The following is an 11,398-nucleotide window of genomic DNA, read 5'->3' as shown; positions in this document are numbered from 1 at the left end:
TGGTGGGTGGGGGGCTGCTTGTCTGGCTGTGCTGGTCTGCTGCTGGCTTGGGGTGGCTGGGTGCTCTGGGTGCTGTGCTTCTGGTGTCTTTGGTTCTGCGGTTGGCTTTCCTGGTTCTGTGTCTGGGCTGGGCTTTCTGCTGGTTGGTCTGGTCTGCTGCTTCTGCTGTGGGGGGTGGCTGTGGGTCTGGGGCTGTGGTGGTCTGTGGGTCTGGGGGTTCTGTCTGCTTGCTGGTCTCTGGCTGGGGACTGTCGGTGGTCTGCTGGTGGGGTTCTGTCTGCTTCTCTGCTGTCTGGCGGGTGCTGGTGGTTCTGTCTGTCTGCTGTCTGCTGGTGTGGGGGGGTTGGCTGTGGTTCTGGTGGCTGTGGTTTTGGTCTGTCTGGTGGGCTGTGGTGCTGTTCTGGTCTGGGGTGGTCTGCTGTCTGGCTGTGCTGTCTGGGGTGCTGTTCTGGGGCTGCTGGGTCTGGCTGGCTGTTCTGGTCTCTGTGGGTGGGGCTGGTCTGGGGGTCTGGCTGGGTCTGGCTGTTCTGCTGATTGGTTCTGGTCTGGTCTGCTGGGTGGCTGTGGGTCTGGTTCTGTCTGTCTGGGTGTCTGGTCTGCTGGCCTGGTCTGGTTGCTGGCTGCTGGGCTGTGTGTCTGTTCTGGCTGTTCTGTGTGGGTCTGGGTCTGGCTGCTGTCTGTGCTGGTGCTCTGCTGGGCTGCTGGGTGGGGGCTGTTCTGTTGTGCGGTCTGTCTGTCTGTGGTCTGGGGGTCTGTTCTGGCGGGTGGGTCTGGTGGCTGTCTGCTGGGTCTGCTGGTGTTGCTGCTGTGTCTGCTGTTTCTGTCTGGCTGTCTGGCTGGTCTGTGTGGTCTGCTGGCTGTGGGGTCTGGGGCTGTGCTGGTTGTCGGGTCTGTCTGTCTGGTTCTGCTGGTGGTCTGGCTGTGGGGGGTGGCTGGGGTGTCGGGGTCTGCTGGTCTGTCTGTCTGTGGGGTGGTGCTGTCTGGCTCTGGTGGCTGGTCTGGTGTCTGTGTGGTCTGGTCTGGGTCTGGTCTGGGGTCTGTCTGGCTGTGGGGGCTGGTCTGGGGCTGCTGGTTGTCTGCTGTCTGGTCTGGCTGCTGGCTTGTGCTGTCTGGTCTGGTGTCTGTGGGTGTCTGTCTGGTCTGGGTGGTCTGGTCTGCTGTCTGTTCTGTCTGGGGCTGGTCTGTGCTGGTCTGGGTGCTGGGGCTGTGGTCTGGGGTCTGCTGGGGCTGGGGCTGTCTCTCTGGTCTGCTTGCTGTCTGGTCTGTCTGGGGTCTGGCGGTTGCTCTGCTGTCTGTGGCTGTCTGTCTGGTGTCTGGTGGTCTGGGTGGTCTGGCTGTTCTGTGGGCTGGGTGGTGTCTCTGGTGGGGCTGCTGTCTGTCTGGTTCTGTCTGTCTGGCTGGTCTGGCTGTCTGCTGCTGTCTGTCTGTGGGGTCTGCTGGGCTGGCTGTCTGGGTGGCTGTCTGCTGTCTCTGGTGTCTGGTCTGGGTGCTGGTTCTGGGTCTGGCTGCTGCTGTGTTTCTGCTGGCTGGCTGTGCTGGGTCTGGCTGGCTGTTGGGTGTGGTCTGGTCTGGTGGGGTCTGCTGGTCTGGGGGCTGTGCGGTCTGCTGGGTTCTGGCTGCTGGGCTGTCTGTCGTGGTGCTGGCTGGTCTGGGTGTGTCTGCTGGCTGTCTGGGGGTCTGCGGGCTGGCTGGGCTGGTGTCTGCTGGGTCTGTCTGTCTGGGTCTGTGCTGGTCTGGTCTGGGCTGTGGTCTGTCTGTCTGGGTCTGCTGTGCTGCTGGTGTCTGTGTCTGTCTGTGGTCTGGCTTGCTGGTCTGCTGGTGGCTGTCTGCTGCTGGTCTGGCTGTGGGCTGGGTCTGTCTGTCTGCTGTGGTCTGCTGCTGGGGTCTGGGCTGGCTGGGTGGGCTGGCTCTGGTCTGGCTGGTCTGGTGGTGCTGTGTCTGCTGTCTGGGGTCTGGTCTGCTGTCGCTGTCTGCTGCTGGGCTGCTGGGTCTGTCTGGGTGGCTGGTCTGTCTGTCTGGTGGGGCTGCTGTCTGGGTGTCTGGGCTGGTCTGCTGGGGTCTGTCTGGCTGGGGGTCTGGCTTCTGGTCTGTTGGTCTGGTGCTGCTGGGTGTCTGTTGGTCTGTCTGCTGGCTGGGTCTGCTGGCGTCTGGCTGTGTGGCTGCGGGGTCTGGTCTGCTGCTGTCTGGGCTGCTGTCTGGTGGCTGGTTTCTGGCTGGGGGCTGGGTCGTCTGTGTGCTGTCTGGGGTGTCTGCTGGCTGTCTGTGGTGCTGGCTGGGTTGTTGCTGGTTCTGTCGGGGCTGTCTGGTGCTGGTGGGTTGGCTGCTGTCTGTCGCTGCTGCTGCTGGGGGCCTGTCTGTGCTGTTTCTGACTTGCCTCTGCCCTCCGCCTGCGGGTGCCTTACCGCCCCCGCCTGCTACTGCTGTCCTGTTTGCCTTCTGCTGCCTCCTTGCCCTCGTCTGGCCCTCCCCTTCGCCCTGTGCTGTCTTGTTCTGTTGTTCCTCCCCCTTCTTCTGTTTGGGTCCTTCCTGCCTGCCTGCCCCCTGCGGTCCTTCTCCTGCTGCTGTGCCCTTGCCCTGCTGGCCTCCTCTGCTGTCCCCCTTTGGCCTGTCTTGACTATCTTCTGCCTGTGCTGCTTGCTCTGCCCTTTGACCTCCTCCCTCTGCCCCCTCCTGGTTGTGCCCTGTGCTGCTGCTGCACCAAGTTCTTGTTCCTGTTGCTTGCTTCTTGCTCTGCCCTGCCTGCTGCCCTGTGCTTGCCTGTGCTTGTGCCCCGCTGCCTGTACTGCCCTGCCCGCTGTCTCATGCGTTGCCTGCCCCCTTACTGTGTTTACTCCTGCCTGCTCCTCTTGCTTCCTCTGCCTGCCTGTCTTGCTTTTGCCCCTGCGTCTGCTCTGCTGCTTGCACCCCTGTGCGAGCTGCTGCTGTGTGCTTGTCCTGCTACTCGTGTGTCCCAACACACCCCCTCTGCTCCTCCTGCCTGCTGCCCCTTTCTGCCCCCCTCTCCCTGCAACTGTGTGTGCCTGCCTTGCCTTGCTCTGCTCTGCTTGTGCTGCTGGTGCCCCTCCTGTGCCCTCGCTGCCTCCCCTGCCCCCCCTGCTATGCCTGGCTGCCTCTGCCTGCTGCTGATGCCTGCTGCTGTGCTCCTGCTGCTGCTCTGCTGCTCTGCTCTGCTCTGTCCCCCTGCCTGCTGACCCTGTCCTGTCTGCTCCCCTGCCTTGCTCCTTTGCCTGCCCTTCTGTGTTGCTTTGCGCTGCCCTGCCTCCTCTGCTTGCCCCTGTGCACCTGACCCCCTTGTCCTCCCTCTCTGTTTGCTGGCCCCCCCTGCTGCCCCCGCTGTGTGCTGCTGTGATGCTGCCTGCTCTGCCTGTTGTCCTGCCCTGCATGGTGCTCCTGCCCTTCTCCTGCTGCTGCCTGTCTGCCCTCCTGTCTCTGCCGGCCCTGTGTGCTTGCTTGCTGCTGCATCTGTCTGCCCCTCTCGGTGCTGCCGCCCTGCCCTGCTGTTGCCTCCTCTGTCCTGTTTGCCCCCCCTGCCTGCCCCCCCCTGGCTGCTGTGTTGCTGTCCCCTCTGACCCCTCTGACTCCTCCCCTGCTGTCTGTGCTTGCTGCTCCTGCCTGTCCTGCTTCCTGCTGCTGCTGCTGTGCTTCTGACTTGCTGCCCTGGGTGTCCTGCTGCCTCTGCTTGCCTTCTCCCTTGGCCCCTGTTCTGCTCTCCCGTTCTCTGCTGTGCTTTCTGCTGCTGTGTGTTGTCCTGCTTCTGCTCCATTGCCTGCCCTGCTCGTCTCCCTTCTGCCCTTCTGCCTGGCCTGTCTGCTCCCTGCCCCTGCCTCTGCCTTCCCCGCTCTCTGAGCCCTGCTCTGTTCCTCCCTGCCTTTGTCCGGCTGTGTCCTCCCTCCCGCCCCTTGCCTTTGCTCCTGCTCGCCTGCTCTGCTGTGTGCCCCCCTCTGCCCTTCATATGCTGCCTTGTGCCCTGCTCTGCCCCATGTCCCCCCCCGTCCCCTGTGCCCCCTGTGTCGCCTCCCCCTCTGCCCGCTGCTCTCTCTGCCTGCCCCCTCCCTGCCCTGTGCCACATTGCCCCTCCCTGTGCTGGTGTCTCCTGCCCTTCCCCTGTGCCTCGTGCCCTTCGTTGCACTGCTGCCTTGCTGTCTGCCTGCCTGCCTCTGTCTCACCTGTGCCATCTGCTGTGCCCATGTGCTGCGCTGCCTGCTGCTGCCTGACCTTGTTCCTCTGCCTGTGTGCCTGCTGCCCTCTTTGCTGTGCCTTTGCCTTCCTTGTCTCTCTGCCTGCTCCTGCTGCCTCTCTCTCCTCACTCCTGCCCGGCCCTGCGCCCTTGCCGTGCCCCTCCCTCTGTGCCTTTGCTGCCTGCCCAGCTTGCCCCCTGTGTTGCCCCTGTTGTGCCCTCTGCTTTGCCTGAACTTGGTCTGCTGCTCTGCCTGCCTGTCGCCCCCCACCTGCTTGCCGGCTCCTGCCTTACCTGCCTGTGCTGCCCTCCCTCCCGTGCTGCCCTTGCCCCTGCCCCCTCTGCCCTCCCTGCTGCTGGTGTCCTGCTGCCCTGCCCTGCCTGCCCGTGTGTGCTCACCTGATGCTGCCGTGCTGTGCTGCTTGCCCTGCCTGCCTGCTGCTCTATCCTGTGCTGCCATCCTCTTCCCCCCTGTGCTCGCCCTCCCTGCCTGCTGTTCCACTTGCCGCTATGCCCCCCTCTCCTCTGCCTTGTCCCTCTTGTGCCTGCCCCTGCCTTCTGCCTCCTGCCCACTGCCCTGCTGCCCCTGCGGTCCCGCTTGCTGTGCCCTTGCTGCTGTTTGCCCTTGTCACTCCTGCTGGGTGTTCCCTGCCTGGGCTCTGCTGGCCCCTTAGTACTGCTCCTGTGGTTCTGGCCTGCCTGGCTGTGCCATGCCTCTCCTGTCTGCCTGCTCTGCCTCCTTTGCTGCCTGTTGTGTGCCCTGCCCCCCCATCTTCTGCTGCTTGTTCCTGCCTGCCTGCTCCTGCTTGCGACCTTGCTGCTCCTGTGTCCCCTTGTCCCATCTCTGCCTGCCACTCCTGTCCCTGTGCTTGCTGCTGCCCTGCCCGCCTCTGCATATGCTGCCCCTGCCTGCTGTGCCTCTGCTGTTCTTTGCTCTCCTGCTTCCCCTGCTCCTGCCTCTGCCCCTTCCCCCCCTCCTCTGCATGGTCCCTCTGCTGCCTGCGCTGCTCCTGCACTCTTGCTGTGCTCCCGGATTCTGTGGCCTTGCCTGCCTGTCTGCCTTTGCCTGCTGTCTGCTTGTGCTCGCCCCTCTGCCTCCTCTGCCTCCCTGCCCCTGCCTGTGCTGCCTGCCCTGCTCGCTGCCTGCCTCACTCCCCTGCCCCTGCACTCTTGTGCTGTGCCTGCCTGCCTGCTTGCTGCCCCCTGCCCTGCCCGTGTCCTTGTTGGACCCCTGCCTGCCCTCCCTGGTGTGGTGCCTGCATGAGGCCTGTGCTCTGGTCTCTGCCTCTGACAGGCTTGTGCTGCTCTTGTGATACCCCCCTCCTTTTGCACTGCTTCTCCTGTCTGCCCTCTGCCTCCCTCCCTGCTGCTGCCGCCGACTCTGCTTTGTTGCCAGTGCTTCCTGCTGCCTGTGCTCTGGTTGCTGCCTGCCCTTGCTGTGTGTGCCTCTCCCCCCCTTGCATGCTGTGGTGCTCCCTTGCCTGCTGCCCTCCTGTGCTGTGCTCCCTACTCCTCCTCCCCCTGCCCCTTGTGGGTCCTGCTCTGCTCTGTCCTTGCTGCTGCCTGCCTGTCCCTTGCTGCACTGTGTCCTTGTGCCTGTGTGTGCCCGCCCTGCCCTGCCTGTCCTGCCTGCCTGACCTGCCCCCATCACCCTGTCTTGTCACTGCTACCCCTCCCTGTGCCTGTGTCTGCCTTTGTGGTGCCTCTCCTCCCCTCCTGTGTGTGCCGCCCCCTGCTGCCTGCTGTGTGGCCTTGCCTGCCTTGCCATTCTGCTGTCTTGCTTGATGTGTTACTGCCCCCTTCTTCCCTGTTGCCCCCTGCCCTGCTGCTTCCCATGTCTGCTTGTTGCCTCCCTGTCCTCCTGCTGCCCTCGGCCTTGCTCTCCTGCCCCCCCCCCCCCCCTCTGCTGCCCCCTGTGCTATTCTCCCCCCGTCAACCTCCTTGTCTGCTGCTGCTGTGCTACTGCTCCTTCTCTGCTGCTCCTGTGCCTGCCTGACCCCACCCTCTCCTGTTCTGCCTCTTCTGCTTGTGCCTGCCGGCCCCTGCCTGCTGTGTGTCCCTGCGGCTGCTTGACCTGCTTTCCCTGCCTTCCCCTCACCTGTCTGTGCCTTGTCTGCTGCTGCTGCTGCCTCCCCCCTGTGCCCCTTGCCTCCCCTGCTACTTGCTGCTGTTTCTGGCATGCTGCTGCTGCCTGCTGCCCCCTCTGTGCTCCCTGCCTTCTGTGCCTGTCCTCTGCCCTGCTTGTGCTCCCTTGCTGCCTGCCTGCTGTCTGCCTTTTGTGTGCTACCCACTTCCTCCTGTCCCCCTGCCTGCACTCTTTGTTCCTCCTCTCCCTCCTCGTGCTCCCCTGCTGCTCTCTCCGTCTGCCTGCCTTCTGCACCCCCCTTTGCCTCCCCTGCTGCCCTGTGCCTGTGTGCTGTGCTCCCTCTGCCTGCTGTGTTGCTGTGCCCCCTCTGCCCCTTCTACCTTCCTGTGCTTGCTCTGCTTTTTTTTTTTTTTTCCCCTGCTTATGCTTTTGCTGACCCCCTCTGTGCTCCCTCTGCTACTGCCTGCTCTGCTCCCTTGATGTCCCTCCTGCTGCTGTTCCCCTTGCTGCTCCTGCCCGTGCTCTTGTGCTGCCCTGCTCTTTGCCCTGCTGCTTGCAGTCCTGCTCATGCCCCCTCTTCCCTGCACTCCTCTGCCCCCCTTTCTGCACCTGCTGTGCCTGCCTTGTGCTGCGCCTGGGGTTGTGCCTCCGGTCACTGCTTTCCTGCCTCCTGTGCCTGCTGCTCTGTCTTGCCCCTGCTGTCCTGACCCTTGCCTGCTTGCCCCTTGTCTTCTTTGCCTCCTGCTTCCTCTGTGCCTGGTGCTCTCTCTTGCTGCTGCTGCTTGCCTTCTGTCTCCACCTTGTCTGCTCTGCCTGCCTCCCTGTGCCCTGCCTGTGCTGTCCCTCAACCTGCCTGTGCTCCACCTGGGTGCCCCTTGCTCTCGCTCTGCCTGCCCCCTTGCTCCCTGCTGTTGATTCCTGCTGCTTGCCTGTGCGTGCCCGCCTGCCTGCCCCTTGCACTGCTCCTTGACCTGCCTGGTCTGCTTCCTCTGTGCGTGCCTGTGCTGTGCTCCCTGCTCCTCTGTGCCCTGTGCCCCCTGTCCCCCCCTGCGCTGTTTGCCTGTTGCTGCCTTGTCCTCTGTGTTTGCCTGTGTGCTGTTGCCTTGTGCCTGCCCTGCTTTGCCCCTGTTGTGCCTGCCTCTGTCTGCCTGTCCCTTGCTCCCCCTTGTGCTGCTTGCCTGTGTCCTGTCCCCCCCCTCTGCCTCCCCATGTCTTCTGTGCTGCTCTCCTCCTGCCCTCCTCCTGACCCTGCTTGTCCAGCTCCCCTGCCCTCCCCTTTCTCTCCTCACCGCCTCTTCTGTAGTGCTCCTGCTGCCTGCCTTGCTGTTGCTGTTGTGGTGCCTCCTGCTCTGCCCTCTGTTGTGCTGTGGCTGCTCTCTCCTGACCGGCTGTGCTCTGTGCTGCCCTCTGTGTGCTCTTGTGCTGCCCTGCCTCCCTCCTGCTGTCTGATGCTTGCTGCCTGCTGCTGTGCTGCTCTGTGTCTGCTGCTGCTGTGCCTGCTGCTTGTGTCTGTGCCCTGCCCCCCCTGCACCCTGCTGCCCTGCCCTGCCTGCTGCCCCTGCCTGCCTGGCTGCCCTCTCCTGCTTGCCCCTTTGCTGCTGCTGCTCTGGACTGCTGCTGCTCCCCCTCCCCCTCTGCCTGTGCCTGTTGTGTTTTTTTTTTTGCTCTGCGTGTCTCCTCTGCTCCTGCCCCTGCTGCTGCCTCTTCTGCTGCTTTGCTGCTCTGTCTGCCCCTGTCTCGTCCTGCCTGCCCTCTGCTTGTCTGGCCCTGTGCTGTCCCCTTGCCTTGTCTGTGCTTCTGCCTTGCTGCTCTGCTCCTGTGCTGTCCTGCCCCTGCCACTGCTGCTCTGCCCCTGTGCTGTGCCCTGCTGTTCTGTGCCTGTCTGTCTTGCTCTGCCTGTTCCTGCGTCTGTGCCCGCTCTGCCCCTGCGTCCTGCCTACTGGCCCATGTACCCTGCTCTCCCTCTTGCTGCTGTGGCCTGCCCTGCTGCGCTCCGCCCCCTGCTGCTTGCTGTGTGCTGCCCTGTGCATGCTCCTTCTGCCTGCCCCTGTCTGTGGCTTCCTGCTCGTGCTCCATGCCTCTGGTGCTGCTGCCCTGCCTGCTGTCTCCCTGCTCCTGCTGCTGCCCTCCCTGTGCTGCTCTTGCCTGTCTTGCCTGTCCTGCTGCCTGCCTGTGCCTCCCCCCTGTGTGTTTCCTTTGCTGCTTGTGTGTCTGCCTGTTCCTGCCCCTCCCCCCTGCTTGGCGTCTCTGCTTCTCATCTTGCTCTTCTTTGTGGCCCTCTGCCCTGCTGCCCCTGCTGCCTCTGCTTGCCTTGTGCTGCCTTGTGCTCTGTCCCCCTGCCCCGCCCTTGCTGCTCTAGCCCCTTTTCTTGTGCTCCTGCCCTCCCTCCCTCCCCTTTCCCCCCTGCTTTGCCTCCGCTGCCCCCTGCGTCCTCCTGTGCCCTGTCTCCCTGCCTGGTTCTGTCCTGGGTCCCTTCCCCTCCTCTGACTCTGCCCTGCTGCTGGCCCCCCTCTCTGCCTCTTCATGTGTGCCCTGCCTGCCTTCTGCTGCCTGCCTTCTGCCCCTTGCCCTGCCTGCTGCTGCCCCCCCTCCATGCTGCGTGTTGCTGCTCTCGCATGCGCCTGTCTCCCTGCTGTTGTCCCACCCCTGCGCCCCGGTGTCCTGCTGTGTTGGTCTGCTCTGCTGCTCTGCTTGGTGTGCCTGCTCTGTGTGGCTTGCTTCCCTTCCTGGCCTGCCCCCTGCTTCCCTCCGTGCCTGCGTCCTCTCTGTTGCCCTCTCCCTCTCCCCCTGTGCCTCTCCACTGCCTCTCCCTGTTGTCTGCTGTGTCGCCTGCTGTTGGACTGTGCCTTGCTCTCCTGCTTCTTTTTTTTTTTTTCCCCTCTGCTCTGCCTGCCCCCCTGTGCCTTTGGCCATGCCCATGCCTGCCTGTGCTGCTGCGGTTCCTCTGCTGCCTGCTGTGCCGCCCCTCCCTCTCTGCTGCCCTGCACCTGACTGTGCTGTGCTGCCCCCTGAGCTCTGCCCCCTGTGCTCTGCTCCTCTGCACCCTGCTGCTGTTACCCTGCCCCCCTGCCCCTCTGTGCTGCTTGTGCCCCTCGGCCTTGCCTGCTTGCTCTCTGCCCCTTGCTTCCTCTTGTCCCCCTGCCACCCTCTGCCTTCCTGTTCCCGACTGACCCTCCTCCCACCACCCCTGGTGTGCTTGATGCTTTTTGTGTTGGGCCTTGTCTGTTCTGTGCTGCTTCTCCTGCTGCCATTCCTGTCTTTCCCTCTGTCTCCTTGCCCTGTCCTGCTCTGATCGACCTCCCCTGCTACTTTCCTGCTGGCCTCCTGTGCCTGCCCCTGCCTGTTGTGTGTCTTGCACTCTGTTTTGCTTGCATGCTGCTGTGTCTGCTACTCTCCTACTGCCCCTCTGCCCTGCCTCCCCTGCTCCCTGCTTGCCCTGTGCCTGTTGCCCTGTGCTGTTGCCTGCCCCTGCATGCCCCCTGCCTTGCCTTGTCCCTGCCCTTTGCCCCTGCTGCCCCCGCTCCTCCCCTGCTCCTGCCTGCTTTCCCCCTCCCTGTGCCGGCTGCTCCCCTGCCTGTGACTGCCCCTGCCTGCCCCCTGCCTATGCACTGCCTGCTGTCCTGTGCTCTGTTGCTCTGCTGCTGTGCCTGTACCTGCCTGTCTGTGCCCTGCCCCCCCTGTGCCTCTTGCTTCTTGCTCCCTTGCTTGCCTGCCTCTCTGCTCTGCCGCTCCCCCTGCTGCCTGCTGCCTTCCCTGCCCCTGCCCTGCTGCCCCTCCCCTGTGTCTGCTGTCCTCCTGCTGCCTCTTTGTGCCTCCCCCACCCCAATGTGTGCTCGCCTTCCTTATTTCTGCCCCTCTCCCTCTTGTCCTGCTCTGTGCTGTGTGCTGTCCCCACCTCTGCCCTTCTGCTCTCTTTGCTGCCTGCTGACCTCCCTGCACCCCTGCTGCCCGCTTTTCTCCCCCCTTGTTTGCCTGCCCTGCTGTGCTCTGCGCCTACCTGCCTGACGTCCATGCTTGCTTGTGTCCTGCTGTCTGTGCTCCTGCCTTTCCCCTGCCCTGCCCTGCCTGCCTTGCTTGGCACTGTGGTCTCTTTGCCTGCCTGCTGTGTTTGCTCTGTGCCTGCTGCCTGCTCTGCTGCTCCCCTGGCTGCTGCTGCTGCTTCTGCTGTGCCTGCCCTGCCCTCCTGCTGCTCTGGGGTGGGTCTGTCTGCTGTGCCTGCATGTGTGATGATGCCTGCCTCATGTCTGCATGTGCTTGTCCCTGTGACTGCCTGCCCCCCTGCCTTGTCTTGCTCCCCTGCCTCTCTGCCTGTGCCCCCATTCTGCCTGTGCCCTGCTGCCTTCCTGTCCCTGCCTGCCCTGCTGCCTGCTGCTGCTGCCCCCTGTGCTCCCTTGCCTGTGCTCCTGCCTGCCTGCTTGCAACTACTGTGTCCGCTTGCCTCTGTGTGCTCTCCCATCTGGCTGCTGCCTCCTGCTCGCTGCTGCCCTGTGTTTGTGCCCTTTGTTGCCTGTTGCTCCCCCCTGACCTGCTGTGCCATTTCCCCTCTCTCCTTCCCCCCCTGAGCTCTGCCTCCCCTTGTCCTCTCTTCTTGCCCTCTCCTCCGCTGCCCCCTGCTCTCCCTTGCCTGCTTGCTCCTGCCCCTCTGCCTCTCCCCTTGCGCCCTGCTGTGTTGCTCCCTGCCTGCTGCTGCACCCCTCTCTCCTGCCCTGCCCGGTTCCTGTGCCTGCTGCCTCTCCTTGCCCCTGCCTCTCCCTGTCACCCTCTCGCCTTGCCTGTAATGCCTATCCTCCTGCCCTCCTGCTCCTGCTTTGGTGCCTCTGCCCTTGCCCACCTTCCTCTGTGCTCCTGCTCCCTGTGCCTCCCTGTGCCCCCCTGTCTCTCTCGCTCTGTTGTTCCATGCTTGTGTTGCCCCTGCCTCCTCCTGCTACCCCGCTCCCCCTGCTGTGCTGCCTCTCTTTCCCCCTTGCTGCTGTTCTGTGCTCCTCTGCCTCTGCTGCCTCCCCCCCCCTCTGTCTCTGTGCTTGCTCCTCTTACTTGGCGGCATGTCTTTTCACTTGTCCTGCTGCTGCTTGTCTGCCCTGCCTGTCTCTTTGCCCTGCCATGCTGTGCCTGCCCTTCTGCTCCTTGCCTGCCCT

At 64.0% G+C, this 11,398-nt stretch overlaps 1 protein-coding gene across 1 annotated transcript; it reads right to left on the bottom strand.

The window, feature by feature from the left end:
• Nucleotides 1–78: 78 nt before the first annotated feature.
• LOC135247191 (cell surface glycoprotein 1-like) lies at nt 79–8,857 on the bottom strand (the record flags this gene model as incomplete). Its single annotated transcript, XM_064320501.1, has 2 exons — nt 8,574–8,857; nt 79–2,387 (listed from the first exon to the last, which is right to left on the bottom strand). Coding segments are annotated over exons 1-2 (2,593 nt in total), but the record flags the coding sequence as incomplete, so codon positions are not given.
• Between the last annotated feature and the right edge of the window lie 2,541 nt (nt 8,858–11,398).

The sequence above is a fragment of the Anguilla rostrata genome, unplaced genomic scaffold (genome assembly GCF_018555375.3).
Source record: "Anguilla rostrata isolate EN2019 unplaced genomic scaffold, ASM1855537v3 scaf1132, whole genome shotgun sequence".
NCBI classification, from domain to species: Eukaryota; Metazoa; Chordata; class Actinopteri; order Anguilliformes; family Anguillidae; genus Anguilla; species Anguilla rostrata.
The sequence above is the reverse complement of the archived record's forward strand: the minus strand, read 5'-3'. Positions and strand labels throughout refer to the sequence as shown.